General features: G+C 39.9%; 1 protein-coding gene across 5 annotated transcripts in view; it reads left to right on the top strand.

Annotated features, from left to right (window-relative positions):
• GDA (guanine deaminase) overlaps positions 1-20,189 on the top strand; it is a 33,465-nt gene extending 13,276 nt beyond the window's left edge. For 2 of the 5 annotated variants that reach the window (XM_009097892.4, XM_018922880.3), the window contains exons 6-14: positions 637-664; positions 2,038-2,145; positions 2,633-2,740; positions 4,856-4,953; positions 5,512-5,579; positions 6,014-6,160; positions 8,264-8,382; positions 9,213-9,240; positions 9,969-16,495. In XM_009097892.4, coding sequence (XP_009096140.3) covers positions 637-664; positions 2,038-2,145; positions 2,633-2,740; positions 4,856-4,953; positions 5,512-5,579; positions 6,014-6,160; positions 8,264-8,382; positions 9,213-9,240; positions 9,969-10,039 — 775 coding nt within the window. In that variant the 3' untranslated portion in view covers positions 10,040-16,495. Of the gene's footprint in view, positions 1-636; positions 665-2,037; positions 2,146-2,632; positions 2,741-4,855; positions 4,954-5,511; positions 5,580-6,013; positions 6,161-8,263; positions 8,383-9,212; positions 9,241-9,968; positions 16,496-16,874; positions 17,226-20,139 lie in introns of those variants that run through there. The other 3 variants (XM_018922878.3, XM_018922877.3, XM_018922879.3) reach the window with 3 other exon arrangements.
• The last annotated feature ends 6,288 nt before the right edge of the window (positions 20,190-26,477 follow it).

Raw genomic sequence — 26,477 nt, 5'->3', positions numbered from 1 at the left:
CCATAGTGACTGCTTGGGGTTTTTTGTAGAGGTCTGAGGTAGCATTTTATTTAACAGAGTAAGTAAACTTTATATTCCTGAAGGTAGATAGTCTATACACAAACATTAATATAAGATTTCTAAAAAAATTAAGAGTTCTTTAAGTGAACAAGGACATATGCATCTACTGTAAGATATGAAATATTGCTGCACCTTTTAAAATTTGGATTTGAAAAGATTTAAACACTGCAATTTGAATTCATGGACAAACAAATTTAAGTTTGGCTTGTTTTTTCCTTCTTCACTATTGCAGCTGAAGGTTATAATTATGTTTTCAATTCATTTAATGTAGCATGTGTTTGGTTTTCAGGGAGAACTCAGAATAATTACTGCTTGTCTAATGCTAAGTATTGCAATGAAAGAACAATAGTCTGCATGTTCAGAGTCAAATTCAAAACTAGAATAATTTGGTGTCACTATGCTGACTTCATTGTGTTCCCTTTTTTATTTCATCTGAAAATCTGGCTCAGCATTTTGTAAAACATTTGATCTGTCTGAAATGTTTAACAGGGTATCCAAGTATATATTTTTCATATTTTTCATAATTTATAATATAGAGAACTGATTTATAGCAACTTTATTTCTGCCCTTTTTCAGGTTTGTTAAAGAACTACTGGAAAAGAAAGTAAGTAGTGTTCTTTATTGAACTCACTTCTGTATTCAGAAGATGACGTGTGAACACATGAAATAGTTAATTCTGCTATCCAAACCTGTTGTCTTAGTGATAAATCAATAAATATGCATATTTCTGTGTAATAGACAGATGTCATCACTCTGAAAAATGTTCTAGTCATGTTGAGAAATGTACTTGTAACAATGTAAAAGCAGTTTTCTGTTCTCAGAGCAGAGCAGTGTTCCGTGTGTTTCTCTACTGAGTTTGAAAAACCTGGCTTCCTAGAAAGGATTATTTTCTTGTTAAGAAAGGTGGAATTTAATTTATCACACCGTAGTATAGAAGTAGGCAGACTAATTGAAGGAGTTCTCACCAGCACAAATCATTGTTTTTTTTCATTAAAGTCACTAATCCACTACAAAATTAGTGGTTTGGGTCAGTGCATGTCTTAAAGAGTGTTTCTAAAGACATTCATGCTTACACTCCTGTAAGAAGTTTACACTCCAACATTATACACAGTAGTACTTTTCTTATCAGCCTTTGGTTTTCAGTGGCTTCTTTCAGCATCCCACCTCAAAATATTCAAGAGCAGTTGCCTGGAGTTTAGTGCCTAAACTGAATGTATCACTGGAGTAATGCCTAAACTATGTTTCACTAGAGAAAGTTGGCTAATTTGCAAAGACCTGATCTCCTTTTTTCTGGGAGATGATACAAGGAACTGCAGTCCAAATTATCACTCATTGGCTTCTGCTAAACTCTTGTCTCTGACTGGTGACAGAATTGTAATCCTGCTGACTCTTGTTTTAAGAAAATTTTAATCTAGAGATGCAAGGTGTAAGCCTCTGTAGTTTTTAGAGTCTTCTCCACTGTTTCCAGCTGCATTGCATATCTGATTATACCATCATTCTTCTTATCTAAGGAACTTAGGAGTTTGTTATGAGTAAAGAGGATAGAACAAGAAAATGGCTTTGGTTTTAGAGAAACTTGCAGTTTTGCAGCATTATATATTCAGTGGTCACAGAAGTGTGACTGAAAAAAATCTGGTAATTCACCTGTTTCTCATCATGCATTTAGACTGTCAGCAAATATGAAAAAGTATCCAGTGCTGCTGAAGACTGGTGAAATTTCAGTGACTTGATGAAAGCTCTAATAAAAACTAATTCTTAATAAAGTTCATTAAAATTGTTGTAAGAAACCCCCCTTTTCATTTTCTGTTTCTGCAATGAGATATCTAACGAAAGCAAGGAAATTACTATACAGCTTAACTTGAGTTGGCAAGTATGCAGTAAGCAATGAAGACAAAATCTGATTGCCATGTAAAGGCTAGTCTTATGGTTACTGAAATACATTTGTAGAATACAAACCCCATCTTCTGTTACTTTCAGTATCCCAGAGTACAGCCCATCATAACCCCCCGCTTTGGCCCCTCCTGCACAGAGGACTTGCTGAGTGCCCTTGGGGATTTAGCACAAACCCACGATCTCCACGTGCAGGTAAGCTCTCAGAGCTCTGAGAGCCATTCAAGTGGTGTGGGCAGACTGCATGCTGACATGCTGACCATCTAAAGATACCTTTGGGAGGAGATGCATATCTGCTGCCCTGATCTCAGCATCCACTCTCTTGTGGGCTTGTTCTCTCTTTCACCTCTCAATGACATAATGTATTATTTTATCTATTATTTTAACATCTTCCTAAAACTGGAAGTGGGACCATTGTGTCTCCACATTACTGGGATGGACATGTGTACAATCTCATATCTCTTTGTTCCATTAAGGAACAAATTTAGCTACTTCTTTAGGTCCCATGAAAACTTCTTCAGGTCTGGTGAGAAAAGAGATGCAAGGACTGGATCAAACTATGGGCTTTGCAAGCGCTGTGTTTTTGTAAATGTCTGTTTAGCACCAGTAGATTGCTCAGGAGGTTGCAATGTCAGGTTCAATGATGTTTAAAGCACTCGCTCTATGCATGTTCTTGTTGCAGAGTCACATAAGTGAGACTGAGGAAGAAATCAAAGTTGTGGAGAACATGTTTCCTGCCTACCAGAATTACACTGAACTGTATGATAAAAACAAGCTGCTAACCAACAAGGTAGCCACATAAAAGCTTCCCAAATATGACTTGCATTAAACCATGTAGAGAATATGATGGTTACTGTATTTACCTGAAAAGGTAATTGTATTGTTCTGTGAAGGTCAGTGTCATCTGGGGAAAAGTAAATTTGTTTTATGTTCTGTGTTGAGGTGTTGGATGTTTAAACAAGCCCACTGTGTTCCTAAGTATTTTAAAGGAAGGGAAAAAGAAACATATTTTATGCTCACTGGTTCATTTTCTACAGGCTCCAAAGAGAATTGAGGCAGTGGGATTAGAAGGAAGCTAGATAAACCTGGTATTGTAGGAACTGGTAGCTCTTGGACAGTACCTAGTTATCCTTATATTCCAAAGATGTTATCCAGTTTTTGCAGTTTGCCTGAAGATTTCTTCTGTGGCGTTATACTAGGACCAGCTTAATTTTCTTCCTTTGGAGAAGCAGTCTTCCGTGTTGAATTCTAAACATCTACCTCACTTACAGGCACCTGCACCTTACTGCTCTGTTTATCCAAAAGCACTCTCACCTCATTTTACCAGCTTATTTTAGCAAGCTTTGAGAGGTACACTAGCCTGAAGAACTGAAATTCATTACAGCTTTATGCTGTTGAGATGTCATATGCCTGCCCACAGTAATTACAGGCTAGAGACCCAGGGCACACCTAATTAGGTAGTGGACTGCTCATGCAGAAGTGAATATGAACAACCCAGCTATAGCCAGGGTGCCTAAACATCACTCAAGTTCATTTAAAAATTTGTGAGAGAATCTTCAGATGCACAAGGGGCAGCTGGAAACTCCCTAGGAATTATCTGTTGAGCTCCCATTTCTGTGTTTGGAATTTTACCCCAGTAAATGACTTGTTTACTGTCCTTTTTGCTGAGAAATCAATATGGACTAGAGAAGTGCGTACACAGAATTAACCTTTGTTTTCTTATGTGGTCCTTTGCATGCTGATTTGGTGTGCAAGTGTTCTAAAGAGCATATTTGTTCTGCAAAAGCACAGGTCTCAATTCTGTGGCTTGTATGCACACAACTCAGAATGGACGTGAAAAATCATGGTTACTGGTGCCTTCAGGCTCCTGGATATTTGGGAGAGGATTCTATTAAACACAAGCATAGCAACAGAACCTCAGATATTGTCTCCCCATCCACTCAAACTAAGACACCAAATCAATTTTTTAAAGTGTTTTAAAAGCGGGTTTGTTTTTTTATTTTTTTTTTTGGAGCTGTTGCCGAAATGTTTCTTTCCTTTTAAAAACAGTACAGATTGGCAGGGATATGCTTCAGTAGCTCCCATATGTAGGTCCTTATCTGAAGATGTGGCTATTCTCCTTGTGTTTTCAGCTACAGTGAGCTTGATGAGTAGAGATGAGAGGGTACAGTGCCATGAGGAGATGCTCAGTGGAAGCAGTCTCAGTGCCATGCTCAATTTTATTGAGTGCAGGCTGTAAGATCTAACAGAGCTCTTGCTCTTCTCTTTCAGTGGGCATTTGGCACATGAGGTAACACCAACTAGATTTGTATGGGAATAATGGGTTTATCCACTATTAAATTATCCTATCCTATACTTCTATATTTTTCTTGTGAACTTATTTTTAAAGTCAGTTCTGTCAGCTAAAAAGTAAAAGTAATTTATTTGTTGCATAAAAAATTAGATTATATTTTACATAAAGAATATTTAATCTTACTCTCTCTACCTGGTGCAAACCTTTATAGAGCTAACAGGCTAAGAGTACATTTATCTTCCATTTCTTCTGATGTATTCCTAGCCCCAGGACTTAATCTCCCTGTTAGTTACAAAATATAAATTGTGAGCTTGCTACAACATTAGGAAAACTGGGAAGTTCTTGATTTGTCTTTGGTCACAGCAGTCACTGCAAGAGTAAGCACCCTGTATTCTTATATTTTAAAAATGCTAAAAAGCTGAAGGAATGATATGTCAGGCACACTGAAGTTAATCAGCTTTTCCCTTGTGGGTTTTAAGAGCTTAATTCAAGAAGTGCATTATTACTAAGTGGTAACATGTAGTTTTTGGCTATTTAAAGCAGCACAGCAAACCTCACAGCCACAGAAGTAAATGAAATACTGAGTAAATTTGTGATTCTCTTTTTCTTTAGACTGTGATGGCACATGCCTGTCATCTTTCTGAAGAAGAGCTGAAACTTTTTAGTCTTCGTGGAGCTGCAATTTCACATTGCCCCAATTCTAACTTTTCGTAAGTTAAAAAAAAAATAGGAATGGTGCATAATTAAATAAAGCTGCTGTTTGTGTAGTACCCTGAGTCTGTGCTACCACAGCAAAGCTATGATACAGAAGCTATATATGTCATTACACTTTAAATGACATAGTGGATTGAGCATAACCATTCACCATCCACCTCTGCAAAGCATGCTCTGGACCAATTTGTGGTCCTTCAGTTTAGTTATTGCATCTACATCTATATCTATTTAAATATTTATTTTCTAAAACTTTGCTTCTTTTGACTCTTCTGTCAGTGGTGGATGTCAGTTGCATCTCCCTTCTCCCTGAAGTCTGCTAATGTTTTGGGGAAAAGGACTATAAAGTCTATTCTGTTTGGGGAAATAGACTGTGAAATCTATTCTTTCTGTTGAGCAGACATGAGATACTATTATTTATCCAGACAGAATAAATTATAAACCAAATCTTGTACACATTAAGGGAGGGTCTTTGTCAGAAAATGGCTCTGCAGCCCTGCTTTTCCTGAACTTTTTCTGCATGTAGCACACAGAATGTGTTTCTTCTTCCAATCCAGGATGTGCAGCGGTGTCTTAAATGTGCAAAAGGTTCTCGAACACAATGTGAAGCTTGGCCTTGGCACAGGTTAGTAGTTTGCTCTGAAAGTGATTTTTTCTGGAAACCACTGGGACACACATTCACCTGTTCATATTTAAAAGTCAGCATGTCTCCAGTTTTTGGTTGTCCTTTGTTTTCTCCACTTGAGTAAGGAAGTCTAGACTATTGAAATCTAGGGCTGGTCCAAAACTGTTTTAAAACAAATTTTAAAAATTAGTGAAGAGTTTTGTTGCTGTTGTGGGCCTGAACATCAACTTTTCAGGTTTCTGTTTTTGTGTTGTGTTCTATTCACCTGACTGTGTGTGAGAGCTCCTCTATTGGGAATTGCTTAGCTGTGCTTGGCTGTAGGACTTGTTGGGTTTACCACAAATGTCGCTGCAGAACTTTGAATTAAAACTTACAGAAATTTAAGATAGAGAATTATACCCAAAGCTTGTTTCTAAGACTCTGATCCCTTCCAGATGTTGCAGGTGGATATTCAGCTTCTATGCTTGATGCTATAAGGAAAACAATGGTGGCATCTAATAGCCTTAAGATCAATAAAGTGAATGAAACAGGACTAACTCTTAAAGAAGCTTTTCAGCTAGCCACTCTGGGAGGAAGCCAAGGTAAGAAGAAAATTCTTGAGTGTGCACACAGAGAGCTACAACTCTCTTTGATTATATGTCTCCCTGTCTTCTTGGGAGATTCATGGATTTTCTGGTGCCAGAGTGAAATCTAACTGGTAAGCAGAGATAATCCTTCAGTTTCTCACACTAGGCTTTTCAGAGAAGAGTACTCTGTTAATGCTGAGAGTTTAATAACAAAATCTTAATGGCTTTTCAGGGTTGTACATTTGCTTTGCAAAGATCCTAACACTTAGTCATAGGGCTGTAAGTGCTTGTCTATTTGTTGTACCAGCTGGAAATTTGTTTTCTCAGCAACCATCACCTAGAAGAAAAACTGCAATTACTGTAAAATCATGCATTCTATTTGTCATGAGTTTCTAATTTTTGCTTGTGCTTTTTGAGCTGTCAGTGAGGCAGTTTGTTGCAAATCAAAACATCATGCAAATCACTCCTCACTTGGGGAAAAGCAGAAAAACAGACTTTCCACCATGGTTGTTCAAAACAGAGTTGCATTTGCAGAATGCAATCATATAGGATATGGGTTATCCAGTTTTAGAGAGCCAATTTTGCTGTAATCAGTGTGCACATGAAAATAGGTACAATTAAGAAAGTTTTAGTGTCACTGGTATGATCTAGCAGAGAGGAAATCCACAAGTAAGTGCAAACTGTTATTGCTTCAGTTACCAGAAATGAGCTCACTACTTTCTAAAGCACTGGTCCCAAACCTTCTCAGCGTAACCTGCCTGTAGCTGTCAAAAAGCTCCATTGGGAATTATTAATGGAAGCTTAAAAGATGTAGTGAAAATGTCGTCAACCAGGTCTTCTCAGAACTGTGTTTGAATTCCTGGAGAGTGGAATGGGGGAAATAGAGAAAAGATGAGCAGGGAAGAAATAGTGTTCTTTTTCCTGCAATATTTACTGTTCCACAAAGTGTGAGAATAAACTAGCTGAGAAACAGAAAGGAAGACTTATAAAAATCCCAAACTCATATGTGGTTTCCCAGCTATTCTTGTGCTTTTTCTATATTAGGTTTCCTTAGTAAAATGTTAATTTTTTATATTGATTTTAAGCTGTTTTATCATTACTGAATCACTTTTGAGTGTAGAGTATAAATTACTTCTACAAGCTTCCAGTAGCCTGGATACTGAAAGGGAAAATTTCAGTAGCAGAAATTTAAATGAGGGAATTATTTTTTTAAATAGTTTGCTTTGTTAAGGCTCCTAAACACTTATCACCCTCTTGTGTTTAATCTAAAAATTGCATTCTTCTCAAAAACCTGAAGGAACATGAGATCAGTTTAGTTGAAATTAGTAGGTAATCAAAATATTTCAGAATTTGTAGGAGTTTAAATGTCTTTAAAATATTGTGCAGGCATTATGCTCTTGGATGACTTAATTTCAGATTTTCTGGAAAAATAGATTTAATTCACAGATACTTTCTGGAACTTAAAAGACTCCTAATTTATTTTTAAAGAGGCACAAAGGCTTCTCTTTAGATCTTCTAAGCACTTGCGAGCACCCAGTCCCTGAAGATGAATCTGTAGATTTTCAGGGCATACGGACCTGAGAGCTTGTGGTTGTAATGAAACTGTGAAAAAAATAAAGCTAAATAAAAGACCGCAAGGCAAGCCATACAGATGGGTATGAGACCTTCAGACTGGCTATGATTATTTTTCCACACCATATAATTATTTGTTCCAGTTAATTGCAATTACTCACTGGATACCTCTTTTATTATCATATTACCATATATTACTATTGCAATACGTCTATACAACCTTTCAAAATTGCTTAAACTTTTTAAAAAATGCAGTCTGATACTGCCTTAGCAAGTTGAGTGTTATTATATGCTTTACTGTATCTCTGACCTAATTTCATTGCCCCATTTGGAGTTTGAATGTTTTTGGAATATAACCTATTATTTCTTAAGTCTCTGAAGAGCTCAGGTGCTAACACACTATTCAATTTGTTTTTGGGTTTTCCCTTGCAATCATCTCAATTTTTGTTTGTCTTCTGAATATTTCAAGTGAGTTGCCAGGTACTTCTACATGGTGGAAGGACTCTGGTCCTGAATATGTGTTTATGAGCTTAATTTCTTCCTCAGCTCTAGGACTGGATGGTGTGATTGGAAACTTTGAGGTGGGAAAAGAATTTGATGCGCTGCTAATCAACACGAAGGCTTCAGATAGCCCTTTTGACTTGTTCTCTGCTGATGATTTTGAGGTAATCAGAGCAGGATTGATGACCAAAACATTTATGGAAGCGATGTGGGGAAGGTCCATGAGACAGAAAAGGTCTCTTGTGAGTGATTCTAGTGACAGGAGCTGGGTGTGCTGCACCCCTGCTGTCTGTGCTTCAGCCTTGGTGTTCCATGGGTTTTTTTCCTCAGGATCTTGCTGACCCCCGTGACAGTGCCATAAAACCATGAGCCAAAATGCATGTAATATTTTCAATGCATGTTTTATTAGCCCAAGATGACAATTACAGTTTTGTATTTGCAGTGACAAATGGCAGCCAAGAATAAGCAATTTATTTTCAGTCAGTACTTAGAGTTCAGGCTGAAAAATCGCAGCCTGCCCCCAGAGAAAGGTTGGGCTGCCTTTTCTGCATTGCTTTTACAAAATGAAGCAAACACTCAAGATGGCTAATTTGAGTTAAAAGCACAGTTTTTATGTTAACATTAAAGTAGTGTTAGTTTTATGGTACGGAAACACCTTCTCATTCAAAAACCTTCTCTGACTAAAAAAGATAGTGAAGAGCAGTTACCTAAATTTATAGATGTGGTCAGACAGCCTGGAAGCAATTCCAGTTCTGTAAAAAGAGTTATTTAAAGTTTAAATATAAACATTTTAAGCTAAGTAATTGTTCTTAGCACTTTACAAAAGTTTAAATTTTGCTTTCAAAAAGTAAATTATGCATGTTAAGTTTTGATTTCACTGTTACTAGGAATATTTAGGGGAAGTGTTTTTATCAGTTCGTTCAAGCTTCAAATGATTATGATCTGGAACAGCACATATTTATTTCTGATTTTTTTTTCTCCCATTTTTTTAAAGGACACTCTCCAGAAGTTCCTGTATCTAGGTATGTTTTGATTTTCAGCTCAAGTTGAATTCTCATTTCCTATATCAAATGTCTAATTTAATGTTGGGGTTAATAATAAATTTATTTTTACATAAGTAGTATACATTTGTTTGCAGTAATTAAATATATTAATTCAACTCTTATTAACATTAACATGTTCCCCAATAATTAGCATTAATATTTGACATTAATACAACCTGGTTCATAATTATTTGTAAGTATTTCTGGGCAGTGTCTGGACTGGGGCTCTGCTGCTGCTGTGTTGTGATGTTGGAGTGCCTGGTGCCAGCTGTGGCCACAGCTGTGTCATGCTGTAATGAGGAGACTTTTGCCTTTCTGAGGAGATGTCTGGGTCACACCAGCTTTCTTGAGGGCTGGCTCCCAAGCCAGTTCAGATACTGTGCAACAAATCATTTTCTGTACAGATACATAAAATTTTGGGGGTCTTTATCTACTGAATATACAGAAAGTACATTACACTGTTGCAGCAGCTGAATGCTATGTTTATTAAAAAAAAAAAAACAAAAACCAACCTCACGGGTTGTTAAACATTTATTAATTTTTGTGGTATCCCTGACTATTTCTCACCAAATGGATTTTCTTAGTTCTAGGGGATGGTTGCTGCAAATAATGTGTTCAAAAACTGTTTTTGTAGACTGCATCGTTTTGTAGACTGCAAAAGTGTTTGTATTTATGAGGAAATCGCAGTTTTGACCATGTTATTTCAGGTGATGATCGGAATATTTCTGAAGTGTATGTGGCTGGAAAGCAAGTGGTTCCTTTTTCAAGCTCTGTATAAATCCATTTTCTGTTTGCAAAATTCTCTGCTGATCATTCTGCATCTGATTTGGAAAAGATTGATAAAGCGCAGTGCCTGATCATCAGGAATGACACCTCACTTTTGGATGATGTTAAAACTTGCATACACTGGAAATTTTGTTAGACCTTTCAAGAATTCCTATACTGAAATTTTCATAGCTATAGAGGGAATGGCTATTTAAATTCCTTTGTAAAAATAGCATTTGTGCACTGACTGGGGGTTTGATAATACCTTATTTAAAGAGGGCATCTGCTTCTCTGTTAAATAATAGTATAGGAAGCATTATGTGGTACAATGAGATGCAATTTTCTATAGGAATTAAAAAAAAAAAAAACCCAGTGCTTGTAAATTGATTTTGCAGGTAATGAATATCATGGAAGAATGCAATTTCTGTAATATTATTATCAAGTATGGAAAAATCAGTGTCCTTTTGGAGAATGCAGTTTTTAGTTTTTCCTATGAGCTTTAAAAAAATCAATTTAAAAAATTATTTTTAAGAAGAGTTAAGTCAGAAGTATGTGTTTATAAATAAATAAGGGTCCTTACTTAAGAGTTTAGGATTGTCATTTGTAGTCAGACACTCCATTGAATTACCTTGATCTGAGTGATGGCTGAATGAAACTTCTGTTAAATTAGAAGCAGGCACTAAAATATCTCTGCAGGCTACACAAAGGCAAACAAATTAAGAGGGTTTTCTGGACTAGAGGGAGTGCTTCATTTAGTTCAGCATCCTGCAGAATCTTCCCAAACTCATTTGCTCCTGACTGTTCAGACAGGATGATATGATGATGTCCCTTCTCCTTTCTGTAAGGGAAGTGAGTGCATTTAAAAATTTCTAGGAGAAATGGTCTCTTTCTGGCCATTACCACCTTTGACTTGAGGTGAAAATCATCACTGAAAAAAGCAGCTCAGCTTTACTGTGCTCTTTGTGTTTTTCAATGTGGCAACCATAGTTCTAGCCCTGTAGAATTCCAGGATTCCAGGTAAAAAAATATGCCCTTTTTGTTTTGGAAATCTGTGTGACTTCCTTTCCTAAAATGGCATATTTCCCTGCTTTTTTGTGTTTCCTTTTTTTTTTTTTTTTTTTTCCTTTTTTTATATTTGTTTGATGAGGGGATTTCTTCTCGTTTCTCTATTATGTTTTTATGTTTTTGCAACACAAAGAATGTACGCTTTAATTTCAGGTTCATTGGGGACCAATATTGTATTTAGATACTGTAAACATGTGTTGAATATGGTTTTAAGACCTACTTCAAACTTCTTTGATTTCACTAAGCCTTGTTTTGCACTTTTATCTCACTGCCTGGGGATATAGGACTTACCTCTGTTTACAAAACAAGGGAGGTCACTGCACCAAAGTTTCACTATGTGTCTACTTCAGAGAGAGTGCTTGGCCAACGCCACTCATAATGTTCTGACTTTAGGAGAATTTTCAGAGCTTTTGTATCGTTATGATTATGCCTCCATGAGACAGCATAGCGTCAAGGGGAAGCGAAACAGCTGATTTGGGCACTCAGAGCAGTACAATGTTCAGTGTGGTTTTCTTGCCAAAGCTGAGGGGCTGTACCAGCAGCAGGTGCCCTCCTGCAGACATCACCTGGCTGCAGCCGCTCTCCGAGGGCTGGCTCGGGTACCTCCCTGCTTGCCGCGCCGCCGAGGTACAGCCTTCCTACCCACTATGTTCCAAGACTTCCGAGGCTTTAGGAGTCAGGACCTAAGGATTAGGATTCACACATTCCATCAGGGTGTCTTCTCAACCATTACGTTTTGCATGTGTCCCAATCACCTACGCAGCAGCACACTTGTTCAGCGAGTAACAGCCTTCAGCTCTTTGACTTGCTTTCCTCGTTCAGGGGCGTTTATTCTCGTGAATTTTGACAGGAATTTAATTGACCAAATTTCACATTTCAAAACCAAAGAACTGTGAGACACATGTTTTAATCCTCCCAGTTACTGTTTGAAACTATTTTTAGGGAATTACATGGTTTTCAGCTTTGGCTTTCCTGTGGTGAAGAAAGATCACACAGGCTTGTGTACAATGTATGCTAGTGCCCTACTTCTTTGTCTCCAGAGCTATGAATTAAATCAATGGTTTTATTTTAGTGGTAGTCTTAACTGTCTCTGACTTAATTGTTTTCCCATTATTTTGTGGTGTTTTAAAGAAAGGGATTCAGCATTTCTTAAAATACTTTTGGGGGGGGGACAGGTTGCTTATTTGCAACATGAGAACACACTGAAATTTTAACGAGTTCAGGACTACACTGGTGGCCCAATTACAAAGGGACTCTCTAGAATAACTGCTGCCAGTGAGCTTTGTATCTGAATTTTTACGGGGTCGTGAGCAGTTTGAGTCTTGTGAAATTCAGGTAGGAACTCCTCTTTTGATTATAGCATGTCTCATATCCACACATTACCCACACACAGCAATGGAAAATCATCTTTTTAAGAATCTCAGCTGGAAGAGGGACTAGTAGTGCCATGGGCTGCCTGCAGCACTCTGCAATGCCCAAGACCAGGAGGAGTGAGGCCCAAGATGGATAGCATTACATTAAATGCTGAGGTGTTAAGGGGTAAAGGAAAGAAGTCTGAATTTGATGTTTGAGGGGGCCAGTGGAGGAGTTAATAGAAAAAATAAACTGAGGGTCTTTTGACAGCAGCATTTAAATAGATCTGAATGGAGAAAAAAATGTGCTAAGTGGGGTCATCTAAGGCAGTCCCAGAAGTTTGTTCAGTGGAAGATGGTTTATGCACAAAAATCTAAAGGTTTTAGGTCATACAAAGAATGCAATAGTCAGAATTCTCTGAAGCAATTTAGGGAACATTACTCACTAAGGATCACTAAGGATCCCACTGTAAATCTTGGTCCTTGAGCCTCTGTGCCTGTGTGTAGATCGCCAAGATGTTTGTTTAGGAGGGGGAGGATCAGTGGATAAAAGCTGAGACTTGCACATGTACATTATGTGCATCTCAAGACTGCATCTATGCTGCTTCCTTGGACAGATGCCCCTACTGCACACGCAGGCCAAGTAATGGGTTCAGATTCTTAGTGTCTCTTGTAGAGACTGGAGCGTATTTGGAAGGCAGCTGAGCCTCCAGTGTAGTTTTCTCCAAAATAAGCTTAATTCTTGTATACCAAAACTACCCTGCAAAGGGAGAATGATTGGGAACTTGGAGCAGCACTATTGTCTCAAACCAAAATACTAATAGAGGCTAGAACTTGAACTATTCCCCATCTGTCCTCATACCATCACACAACTTAGTAGCTGAATACAAATTCAGGCAACCCTCTTCTACCTTCCTCCCTTTTCCCCAACACCAACCCCCCCAAAAAAACCAAACAACCAAAAAAACCCCAAACCTTAAAATGAAACAACTGAACATTAAGAGGATATGAGTATGTGGAAGAAAATAAAGGAATAATTTTCAGTCAGTATAAATTGAAAAATATGACAGTATAAATTGATTGATTAAAGATAAAACCTCTGGAAAAATGTACATGCAACAGATTCCAGATGTCTCTTCCCACGAGTTTTCTTACCAGATGGTGGATGAGATCTTTCTTTCTTAATATGTCTTTATGTTCAATGGTAGCACGCCATTCAGACAAAGGGAAAAAAAAAAGGGTATTTGTGTAGAGCTTGCTTGTTGGGACAATATGCTTACTGTGTTCTATGGTCAAATGAGCACTTATTTATTATAAATAGAATGCATTTGAATTACTGTTATATGTTGATCTCATTGTGTCACTTTAGGTTTTGAAATACTAGTAAGAATTGCCTATGCATTATGCAGCATTATTTGAATTATTCATGTGTGGCAAGTGAAGTTCTGCACTTTAAAATGTTGCCTTGGCCTGATGTTTATATTTATGCTGTATTTTTGTGTAATCCTAAGGTTTTGTAGGGGGAAAAAAAGTGTATTTTTTCACTGCACTGAAATTTTCAGCAAGTTTGTTTTCTTTTAGAAAAGGGAACTTTAAAATTACCCTTTCTAAAATTCTGTGCCTGATTATACACTCATGAATGGAAAAAATTATTATGGTTTTATGGACTTGAATAGTAGCATTTAATGTAAAAAAAAAAGCGAAGATAAATAGAATTTTTTCAAATATAATTGTGATAATGCAATGCAAATTAGCAAAAGGTATTACTGTTGAATAGCTATGGTTAAGTTGAGCAAAAGAGAACATAGCTATTCTCGATTATTCATTTAAAAAGAATACTTAAGCCCAAGTTCTTTTAGAGGATATCCCAGTTTTAAAAGGAAAGGCCATTAATGTCATTACTCAGATAAGCTGTTTAAAAATATTATTCTAAGCATTACCAGGAACAACCCATAACAGATGATAAGGCAGACACCTTTGAAAGTTCTGGATATTCATTAATAAACTATGCTGCTTAATTTGCAGCCTAGTATTTGTTAGGAGTCAACTCACCTGCAAAATGATAGTGTAGAGTCACAGAATAAGCTGGGCTGGAAGGGATCCTCAAGGATCATCGTGTCCAGCTCCTGGCCCTACACAGCACCATCCCCAAGAACAGATAAAAAATTAATTTCTGAAGACACTTGAAAATACTGGTAGCAGAATACAAAATACTGCAAAGTAGAAAGGAGATTGATCTGAGAACTCATAAAAAGAGGATGACATGTCAGTGAAATGTTAGGTGTGAAATGCTCAGAGAAAAATATACATTCCCAGGTAATGATCTATTAGATCATGGATGTCATTCCTTGTAAAAGTCATGGAGGTCCAAAACCTGACCAAGTTTCTAAAGCAGTTGCTTTCATGCTCAATAATACAGGCCCAGATTCCTGCTCATGGCATAATTTTGTAACTCTTCACAGCTTCCAGAGGTTGGCCCCAAGATTTAAATCAAAATTACCTGTAATGGCACCGGAGGAAACATAATGTAAGGGCATATTATTTTTTATCTACCCCTGTCCTGTGAAACATTTAGCACTGGCCAGAACAGAGGCTGAATTAGTCTGGTCCCTGTGAAGCATTTCTGTTTGTGCATGCCCCAGACATCATTCCCTGTCATGTGCCTGGTGATGCAGTGGTAACTGAGTCTGGCACAGACAAGTTTTAAATATCAGATTGTTCAGAAATTAAGCCTATTGCTGAGACCAATGTGTGCATTTTGAATCACACAATCATATCTCTGGTACTGAACATACTAGGACTTTGGCTTAAATCTGTGGGGTTTTTAAGCCCTTGAACTGTATGTGCAGCAACTCGTGCTTCTCTCAACAGAGAAACCAGCAAATGACATCCCCAACGTATGAAAAAGGGTAACAACAAAATCAACAAATACTGTTTTTGGAAAGCCAAAAGGATATAGCAGCATTAACCACAATCAAGTTAATAGAACTGTTAGTTTATGTGGAAAAGCTGAGCAATGTTTTTGGGAGGAGGTTCCCTGGAAACTTCAGTGGAAATTCTTTCTTAGAAAATGCCTAGAATCAGTCTGCTCCAACCAAAAGGTCCTTTGTGACTTCTGCAGAGACAATCACTTCTTCAGAAGTGAATGCATTAGTCATGCCTAGACCCTCACTTCTTTACCCTGCCAAGACTCGTGTGTATCAGCTTCAATTCTGGTATTGCTTTGTGGTTTCTCACAGACTGAGTCTGAGTTTGAAAATAACTATGGTAAAGGAGGGGAGCTGGGAGATGGATAAGGATAAAGAGCAATCTTACACCAGTCTGCCTAATGCTCCAAGACAAAATATTTGTCCCACCAGGTGGATGTTGTTACGTTTGCACAGCTCTTAGACTCAATGATTTGGCTTAATGACTTGAGTCAATCTGTAACAATTAAACTCAGTCAAGGCTAGGACATAAGCTATGAACAGCTGACAAACACATAAAGATGTTTTACTGTGATCTGCATTTAAGCCATCAGCAGCTTTCCTTGGCCAAGTGCTCCTATCCATATTTAGGTACAAAAACCTGGAGATAAGCCAGCAGGAGAAGGGGCTGGTTTTGGTGACAGCTGAAGGCTGTAAACTGCACCCTATCTGGCCTTGTGGCTTTGGAGCTGGGCTGTGTACTCACTCCTCTAACAACTTTTAGTGATGAAGCTCTTAGAAAGCATTAGCATGTGCTCCTTACCTGAGTTTATCTGTATCCCTTGCTTCAAGACAAATTTTCTTTCCCCAAAGGAGAGTCCACACCTTGCTGGAGTAAGTTTTTCTGATGCTGATTTGTCTGCTTGTCACCTGTTGTGCATAAGCTCTGGTTCATGTGAAAATGCCTAACTGGAGTTAATGTTGTTGAATTTATCCTTCCTTTTGTACTTGTGCAGTTTCAAGGGAGAACAATGTATTAGGAGAAATGGTATATGCTATTTCCACTGTTCTGCTTGGTTTTGGTCATGCTAAATAGGAAGTCATGTACTGTTGAAACAAAATAAAGAGGCCTTGTGTTTACACCAACCCTCATCTCTTTCTGTCTTTGACTTTTGAGAAAAGAGAGAAAGCTGACTAATAAACAATGAAGGCAAAAATACACAACAACATACCCTGTTCTCTGGGGAACCTGGGCAACCCCCCATCACAGGAATTTGCAAACTCTGGTTAGTATGTACAATGTTATTTTAGAGGATCATTTTCAGATTCAAAGTTCTTACAGGTTTTGATGTATCATTATTACCATATTTGTTGGCTTCATAAATCAAAGCCAGTGTTCAGGAGCCTCTTTTTTTTTTTTTTTTTTTTTTTTGTGTTGAAGTATACTGTCCTGAAATGCTTGCTTCTGCTTAGCAAAAGAGTCACATCTCCTTTATGTGTGTTTCTTCACTTTCTTACTTTTCAGAGCTTAGGCATAAAAATCTCCCCCGTTTAAGCAGCTGTGAAACTCACCAGAAGTGGATTTTCTTAAAATGAAAACTGCCTAAACTAAGAGGACCACTAATTACACACTGAGGAATTGTATACTGAAATGTTGAGAATTATGTGCAAACTGTTACCAACTTGCTCAAAATTTTGTGCACAAGAAATAAAGCTGTTCTGTATTTCCATCAAGGAGCAGAGAATAGAAAGTGAAAGAAAACTTCTCTATAGACTACTTTTCTTACTAGGAGGGCCCATTTAGTCTTTCAGCATGGGAATTCTGCTACTTGACACTTTACTTTTGGAAAACACCATTAAAAATGCTTTTGCAGTATTTCACTGGAGTGCTCTGTTGAGACTTACCTGTTTAAATTAGTGTGAGCCCCAGATGTGAGCAGAGTTCTTGTGGTGTAGAGGGTTTCCAAGACAATTTGAAAATCTGAGAGCCTTTGGTATGCTCTCAGTAAATCTCAGTATATTATTATCTGTTTCCCTACAATGAATTGGTGCAGGCACAGTTTGTGCAAGTGAAAACAGAGCTTGCAATCCCCCCAAAAAGTCACTGAATAATCCTGAATCCTTCATCAACGTAAATTTATCAGTCTTCTCCCATGACTGTAAAGCAGAAATTCTCTTGGTTTGAGATCAGATACTGGATCATTTCTATTTCAGCTTAATAGGTTTGCAGTTCATGACTTAAGGGCATAGTAAAAATGCAAAATGCAGGTGGCTTGCCCTATGCTTATTATCTGTAATCAGCTGTCTTCCTTTCAAGGCATGTGACTGCATTCTTGCATTGTTTTTAATTAAATTTGGCCTTTAGGAATTACCCAGAAAATACAGCATAAAGGCCATGAAATCAAGCTGAAATACGTGCAATGCCTCTTCCTTTCATAATTGGTGTTAACTGTAACATCTCAAAATATAGAAGTACTTTTCTTCTTAGAAACTGAAAGTATTAAGCAGTAGGTACATTTTCATCTCAGCCCCTGCTTGAACCAATCTCACCTCCCAGCACAATGGTGAAACTTCAGAGCTGTCAGAAGCCCAACTTCTCTGATAATTCATACAGAATATCAATTCCAGCTAGCTGGGGGCAGCATTAATACTCACTGTATTCTCTTGGTGCTCTAAAAATTATTCCCTGGCCTTTGATTTTTGAGAAGGAATCCCCATTGTTGCGTTTTTATGACTTGTGAAATGGCAAACAGATGTGCCACGTGAGACCAGCGTTGCCGTGCAGGTCCCAGCAGCCAGTGCTGAGCAATCCTCCCTGCCCCAGCTGAGGGGCTGCCTCTGGGCATTCCCAGCCTTGTTATATAAAATTCACTTGCTTCAAGGTGTGACAGGAAGAAGGGAAGAGTTTGAATTGTGTGCAGCTGATGCTGTTACGGAAAGAGAGATTCACATAAGTGTAAACCTTATAAAGAATATAAATAAGAAATAAAGAATTAAGAGCTGCAACCCTCTGCTGTGACCTTTCCAGGTCAGAGAGGGGTGGCTGAGGCTCACATCTTCATCATGTACCCACCCTTGGGGCTGAGTGCCCCAATGAAAAACACACAGAGTGGGTTGGAGTGACCCGGATTAATTGTTTCAGGCACAGTGTGTAAGATCACCGTAACATGTGCACATGCTGAACACCCTGTGCCTCAGGTTCCTGTGGGTCTTGCTCCCTCAGGTGCAGTGCTGTGATGAACCCCGTGCTGACAGTCTGGGAGCTTGCTTGGACACCCTGCAGAAGCAGGCTCAGCTCAGCTGGCCTACAGAAGCAGCCCAGGCTCTCTCTGGAAGCCTGCTGGAGAGCAGGGAGATCCCATCAGCTGGGCATCCTCATCTCAGTGACAGCACAAAATGTCAAATGTAATTCAAATTGCTGCATTTGCACTTCTTCTGATACAAAAGCCATCTTTATGCAGTTTATGTGCACAGAGAGCTCTCTGCTGCACCCTTGCCTGTTCTGGGAGCTGCTGCTGTCCTGTAGCAGCTGCTGCTTCTGGCTGATGTGGAGCTGAGGCCAGGTGAGGCAGCATGAAGTGGTGCCATGAGCTACCTTCATTAACCCCTGCACTTCGGTTTTTTCCTCTCTTTGAAATGCACTCAGCTTGGCAGAAGGACTCCTTTGTAAAACCCTGTGAACATTTAAAGTGAAAAAAAAAAAAAAGAAAATAAGAGAAAAAGGAAAGAAAGAGCAAAAGGAATCATGAAAAGAACAGCAGGAGGTGAAAAAAGCTCTTTTTCCTGCACTATTTCCTAGGCTTGATCCTACAGAGGTGTTTCATACCAGTGGAAGCAGCCCAGGGAGGTGGGTGGAGGGTGGTACCTGCCTGTGCTGCTCTTCCCTATCCCTGCACAGGCCTTGTCCCTCTTCTCTCGGAGCACAACTCCTCAAGGCTGGCTGGCAGGACACTTACAGTCATCCTAATCCCCTGGTTAGCCACAGCCCTCTGAGAATCACCCTTCAAAGTGCCATGGTTCATCACTTTCTGTGAGCCCTTCACACCTCCATCATCTAGGGAAACAACTGCTTGCATGCAATTTGCAGTCATTGCCCTGCAGTGTCTGCTGCCATTCCATACTTTTGCCTCCAAAGCCATGTAAGCCTTCCATTAAAAAAGCCATCCAAGCTTCTTGTAGTACTGAAATCTGCAGTGGAGAAGAGGACGTGACCTGCCCAAAGAAACACCTTGTTGTTTAGGACAGGAAAACTGTGTTTATAAAATCTCTGCAGGAATAACAGAGCCTGGCAGGAACAGAGACCCTCCAGAATTTGTGGAGTTCCCTGAGGGATGCTGCCCACAGAGCAGATGTCACACAGGCTGCAATGCTGAGGGCTGCAGCCTGTGCAGGTGTGAAAGGTGGGTCATGGCACCACCTCCCAGTGCCTCACCCTGTCCCAGTCACACAGGAGTGTGTGACAGCAATCCCAGGTGGCTGCAGGATCCGTGCCAGGCTTCCCAATAGTTCCTTCCAGAGCAGGAAGCTGTGCACTCAGGTGTGTTTCTGCTTGCAGCCAGCCCTCTCCATTATTTTCTAGGCCTTCCCTGCAAAATGTGCTTTGATCTAATTTAAAGTGCCTGGTAACCTTTCTCCAAAAAGAAGTTTGCTGCTGAGTGAGAAGAAAGTAGATGTACTTTTAGGGTGACGAAAAAAGTACACATTTGTGTGCAACACAAATGAGTGGTTTAGAGCACTTGAGGAATAACTGTCAAAGGTATTTAAAAAGCATTTTTAATATAAATTTTCAGAAGCACAGCTTAACAAAGTTCAATGACAAGATTCTCTGCATTACATGCTACATGGATGAAATATACAAAGTAAAATCAGGTAAGAAATTATTTAGAATTATTTACTGGGAGACATAGAAATGGTAAGGACGCAAAAGGGGAGACTGTCCTTCTGAGTCTTGAGATTCAGGATGGACCCCCTCATTTTCCAAACTACCAGCAGATATCTGTCAAGTTGAAATCCCCCATGAGTGCAAGGGTGGCACTTGTGAGATTTCTCCCAACCTCGTGTAGAATGAATCATCTGCCTGTTCACCCTGGCTAGGTGGTCTGTAACAGACTCCCACCAGGACATCCACTCTGCTGACATTCTCCTGGATCTTTACCCACTCAACCTGTCATCATCATCATGGGTTTCAATCTAATCTAAACAATCCCTCACAAACAGTGCTACCCCACTGCCTCTCCTGCTTCACTTGCTTCTTCTAAAGTTCTTAAAGCCACCCAAAAAGAAGGTAAAATTGCATCCATTGCAAAAAAACCCCATATTTTCTCCTGGCAAATGTTATCTGTAAATTCTGCTGGGAATATTCTGTTCTGGGACTAAATAGGCATCAAACTGGATTAAGCAACTTTTTTTCCTACATAATACCCATTCTGTGGATTCATAGAAGCCTTCAGCCATCCCACTGATGACCCTGGCCCTTCTATCTTCAGGCAAAAAACCTCTATGACTTTCTGATGTATTAAACACTATTGATTTGGGGGGGAAACACAGCAAAGGGAGTGGGCACAAAAATGCCAGGGATGTTAACAGTATTTTATTCTTCACAGGCACAGCAGGTGCAGCTCTATGGCACACCACCCTCTCCTCACTGTGTGCCCTCTGCAGGGACAGCTGCACTATTCATTACCATTCAAGTGTGTGAAGAGCTTGGGCTGGGTCAGAATAAAGGTCTGTCTAGCAAAACTGTCATGTTTCTAGCAAGGTTGACGAATAATAGGGATGAGCAGGAGGAAAGCAGGACACAAAACAGGCCTTCCCTTACAGACTCCCCTGCTTTCAGCCAGTAAATTGTACACGTTTAAGTCAACACTGCATTAGAGAATGCTTTGGCTCTTTAGTTTTTCTAGTCCCTTTCTGATACATTCCTATTTTTTGTAAAATCCAGCAGCTTTGAATGCCACCTGTTCATTTTTTGTTGGATGGCACAGTCCTTTCTTCTGTTTGTTTTACTGGCTGCCTAAACACATCCCTGCTTCCCAGACTGCAAGCTCTAGTGAATAGGATAGTGTCACCTTTTCGACTAGCACATCACTGTCCTTAAAAGTTATTTCAAGGAAAACTAAGAATGTTTTCTGCTTCTTATTTTTTTGGTTCAATTCATCAAAATGGGTGTGTTCCTGTTCTTTTGGGGTTTTTTTGGTGTAATTTGTTTTGACACTGAAAAATTGGGGCTGGACAGTACATTACACGTGAAGTAGACCGGACTGCTTTCTCAGAAAACATGGAGAAGCTGTCAGTACTGCCTATTTATCTCCCAAATAAAACAGAGCATTTCATCAACCTGGAATCAACAAAGCATTTTGGATGTTTCGCAAGAGCCTAACAGGCTGACATTTGCCTGAAGCCATTAAAATATCTTGTTTCTTGTGCTAAGGCTGATAGACATGCTGAGCTGGGAATTGCTGGAAGATGGTGTCAGATTCAGGGTTCACCAGACTTTAGAAGAAATATTGTGCAGCTAACATCCTTCACTTGATCCAAGGCTGATTTGCAGCATCAAATTCCACCTTTTCCTCCTTCCTGTCCGAATGTGCTGTGTGGTATGACAGCCATTATGGAGAAGATGGCAGCAACTCTATGACAGGGCATAGAAGAAGGAGAGAGAAGGAAGAGGAGAGTAGTTCTTTCTCCTCACTGGCCCTTGTGTATGTGAAAGCTAATTTTTGAAATAGATCCTTTCTGACAGAAATGGAGTACAATCAGAATATGGAATGTTGCACTTCTAGTAAGGACATGAGAGGAACTGGTGGAGTCTCCCTGGCTGTGCCATCTCCTTTTGGAGATGTTTTGTGTGTTCCTGCTGATGTGCATTCTGTAAGCACTACCAGAACTTTATGTTCTGGGAAAAGTTTAAAAATTTGCATCCAACTACAGACATATTTGAGGTCTGACCTCAATGAATTTAAAGCTTGACAGCAACAGGATGCAAAAAGTGCAAAAATCTGCTTTATATAACAGGAGTATGAATCTGATCATGATTCATACTCCTGTTATTCACATGAGCTCTCAGGACCAATTTTTTTTTTTAATAGTCCTGAAAAAACTCAGACACTGTGGTGACAAATGTGGGATGGATGGACGAATTACATGACATTACTTATAGCAAGGAGAAGAATTAGTAAGTTGTTTCTTAAACCCAAGATTACCATGTAACCTCAACATCTTCCTAGATGCAAAGACCATGAAAATTTCAACTGGCCTTCTCTTGGAATAAGGTCACAAAACCAAGGTATTAGACATTACCAAGAATAAACCATAATAACCACTATAGCCTTTTAAAACCACTTACTCATCCTTTTACTCTAGAGGGCAAGAACAGCAGCATGGCCCCGCTGCTTTTAATGTCTTTGGCAGAGCCCAGGAGAGACCAGCTGGATGCTGTGGCCTCTCTGCCAAGATAGGGGGTACAACAATGAGCACCTCCCTTGGCCTCGAGGATTCCCCTGCCAGCTCTGCCCCTCTCTGAGCTAAGGAAGCCAATGCTGGCCGCTTGCAAAGGTCTAAGCAACTTGCTCTGATGGACGTTGAAGGATTGCATTGCATTGCTCCCCTCCGAAATGTTCGTGCTTTGGAAGAGTTAAACCTTTCTACAGGCATAATTTAACCAAACACTTCTAGTCTCAACAGAATGTGAAGATTTTTATTAGGAGAATTTTTGCCTGTTCAGTAAACACTACACCCTGGTTACTAAAAATGTCTATATAATTGTTTTGGGTGGTTCTGTTACTTAGGCAGGTTTCTGAAGTGTTAATTGTGATATTAGTGCTAAATGCACTGAACTGTCTTTTGCATTTACTGGAATTGTGACTCACAGAGCTGACTAAATTGCTACATGTTTAACTTCAGAACAAGGCAGAGCTAATGTATTTCAAAGTGGTATTTGATAAGCAGATTATTCCACTGCCTACAAAAATCCACACTAATAATTAGACAAAATTAAGTATGAGAATTAATTGCGTGGTGTCTCTCGCTGACACAAATAGCTCTCACACTCCTCTCTGCATTTTGCTTGGTCTATTCACCATGCAGAGTGTGAGTACCTTGAAGCAACCACAGCCTCAGCATTGTCTACTGGACTTTGAGACTTGCATTTTGACATTTTATTATATCATCATAAAAACAGAACAAACACTCATATCTCTTATTGCAGCCATTTGCATGAGAATTCACCTAAGCATGACATAAGATTCCTTGTTGCAAATCTTTATAAAATCATAAAACAGGAAAAGAAGTACTCCCCCTTTTCTCCCAAGTCAGATCAGATATGGGCAAAATTCACGTGGAGCCCTATAAAGAACAATCATACTGCAGGCATTAAACCTTCCTTGTTATTAAAGGAAAAGTGTTTGGAAATCAAAAAAGAACTTGAAGAACAAAACACCCTCCTGGATGATCCACATGGCCACTTGCAGGGCTTTGTGCACAGCGCTTTTGTGGCACTGTTGTGCTTTGTCTCTGAGCACAGGTAAAGTGAAGTCAGTATGTCTTGTTGAAACTCAGTCCTCCCTGGCATTTGCAATGAATGTGGGGGTATGAGACTGCTCCTGCTGCAGCAAGGGTGACAGAGGAGGTGCAGTTCTCCCCTCTTGCAGGCTCGGCTCTGCCTGGTGACCTGGAGCATTTTTTCCATCTGATAGTCCCTTGTCCCAGCATCCTGGGGATCAGCAGAGGCAATATGTTGGGCATAAATACTCACCCCCTCCATGGTGCCCTTGGCAGGGCCTGGCTGCTACTGCACCCACATACTGCTGAAACTCCAGACCCATCATGGCAGTGGTGGTGTGGCATAGACAGCCCCAGGCACCATGCCCTGCCCTTTTGACCCACTCAAAGTCCTTCTGAGCTCTGGTGCTTAACTTATGGTCAAAGTGACCTGATTGTGCCACAGCTCGGCACTATTGGCACAGATAAAACAAACACACCTGCCTAAAATATTTACTTGTCCCTGGAACTTTGTTCTGGGACTAGCCAGTGTGACTGACAACATCTTTAATTGTAAAAATGGGGTCGCTTTACCCTTAGTTTTTAGCCTTGGAAAGGGGAGCCTCAGGGCCCCAGTTAGTTTATTTTATTTTAGTATTTTTCTACAAGCAGTTTCCTCGTGTTGAAATTTCTTGTAAGTACCCAGGGAGGAGGAAAACAAAGGCTGTTACTCAGCTGCTGAGTCACTGAGGGGAAGGTTAGTGGTGGTGTGAGGATGCCTTGCTGGGGCGGTGTGGCTGGGATTGGCACTGCAGCAGGCTCGACTGGGACCCCCAGAGCCCTGCCAGCCAGCCTGGGAATGCTGCAGGGACACAGGAGGACTGAACTGGGCTCCTGAGAGGCATGACAGCTGGGACTCTGCTCACACGGGGGTGGCAGTGACAAGGCTTAACCCACAGCAGGGAGACCCTGATGGGCTGTCCTGGGCACCCTTTCTCTACAGCTGGTTTTTGTGAATCACTTTCAGATGTGCCAGAGGGAAACTGAGGCACAGTGAAGACTGTGGTTAGCCACTGGTTATATTAAGCTGAAACAAACTCCTGAGCTTGTTGTGTTTCTACCTTTGTGGCGTGATAATGGCTCTTCCTTGAAGTAGGAAAGAAAAAAAGCTATAAGGTGTGCTCATGGCTGTAAATCCTACACACACAAAATGTTTTGAAACATAAAAGCATATAGCTGAACACAAGGCTTTGCTTCTCGACACACATGAATGCTTTTGGGTGACTGAGGTGGGAGAGTGAGGGGCAAGGCTGTTCAGCTGCAGCTCTCACCTACAACAGAGCTGGGCAGCAAGCAGGTGTGTTTGAACAACTTTTTAAAAACACAATGAGCAGGTTTGCAAAAACAGAGATTTCAAAAGTATTCTTTGGCTATACTCCACCTAACTAAATTGTGTTTAGTTAAAAACAACCCAAACATAAGTTAGCAACTTAACAGGTGTTAGTAAAACATTCCCTATAAAGAAGCATATTTAGCAGAAAGAGAAGTGGAAGTTACCCTGACTGCTTAGGACTTGCAGTCCACAGGGGCATTTTTGCTTTCAAATTTTCTAAAAACAGCTCTACATCTGTATCCCAAATGGAAATACTACTTGTACTGCAGGCTGTGCATCTATTAACTTACTTTCTTCAATACTAATAAGGTCTGCAAAGATATGTTCTCAGCATAACCTTTTTACCAGAGTTAAAAAATAACACACACACACACACATGCACAGAAATCAGGTTTTCAAATTATGTGAACTGCCTTAACAAAATCAGACATGTTTACTTCAGACTGTTGAAGTGCTTTCACAAGTGGGGATGAAATGAAAGAGCAAAGGCCAGTCAAAGCTTGTGCAGTTACAGAGTGAGGGTAAGGCAGCAGAAGCGTCTGGGTATTCTTGCCTATTGGTGATTTTCTTGTTTGGCATTGGTGTGATAAAATTGTTACCTGAGCTGAAGTGCCTGTGATTGAAGAATTTTAATAGCCTGATGAGGACCAAGTGTGGTGCTGGGTGGATTTTGGCCTCCAGAGGAGCATACTGGAGTTCACAGTTCTTTTGGGGCAGTTTTTGCTGTAAGGTAAAAGTAGAAATGACAATTCTCAGCTTCATCTGGTTTTGCCCACCAACATGATATGGTGGAGCTGCGTCTTAAGTAGTGCCTGTTCAGGGCCCCACCAAGGGGCTGCTGCTCCTCCCTGATCCTACTCTGGAGCTTGGGGAAATGCCACAGTGACACTTGAAGAAGCAAGGAGAGCTGTGTCCAGACCATGGCACTGCCAGCCAGGGGCAGTTCAGAACTCAAATGTGGCATTTCTCTTATTGAAAGATGGCACTAGTCAGCACTTGGCATACTTCTAGATGTTGTACCTCTGCTTCTGGTAGTGTAACTCACCTCTCTGAGATTTGTGATGTTGGTTTTTAAAATGTGGCTTTTTAACCTGGATCACTTCACCAAAACCAAATCAGGGAGCAACTGCACAAGTTAGGGTGAAACTAATGCTGTAAGACAGTCAAGAAGCTGGTGGCAGTAGTCTGGTGATATGGCACAGCTGGAGCCAGATCTGAAGGACTGTGTCCTCACTGACCCCTTCCATGCTTTGTCCT

The sequence above is a fragment of the Serinus canaria genome, chromosome Z, assembly GCF_022539315.1.
Source record: "Serinus canaria isolate serCan28SL12 chromosome Z, serCan2020, whole genome shotgun sequence".
Lineage (NCBI taxonomy): Eukaryota > Metazoa > Chordata > Aves > Passeriformes > Fringillidae > Serinus > Serinus canaria.
This window is presented reverse-complemented; position numbering and strand designations above follow the sequence as displayed.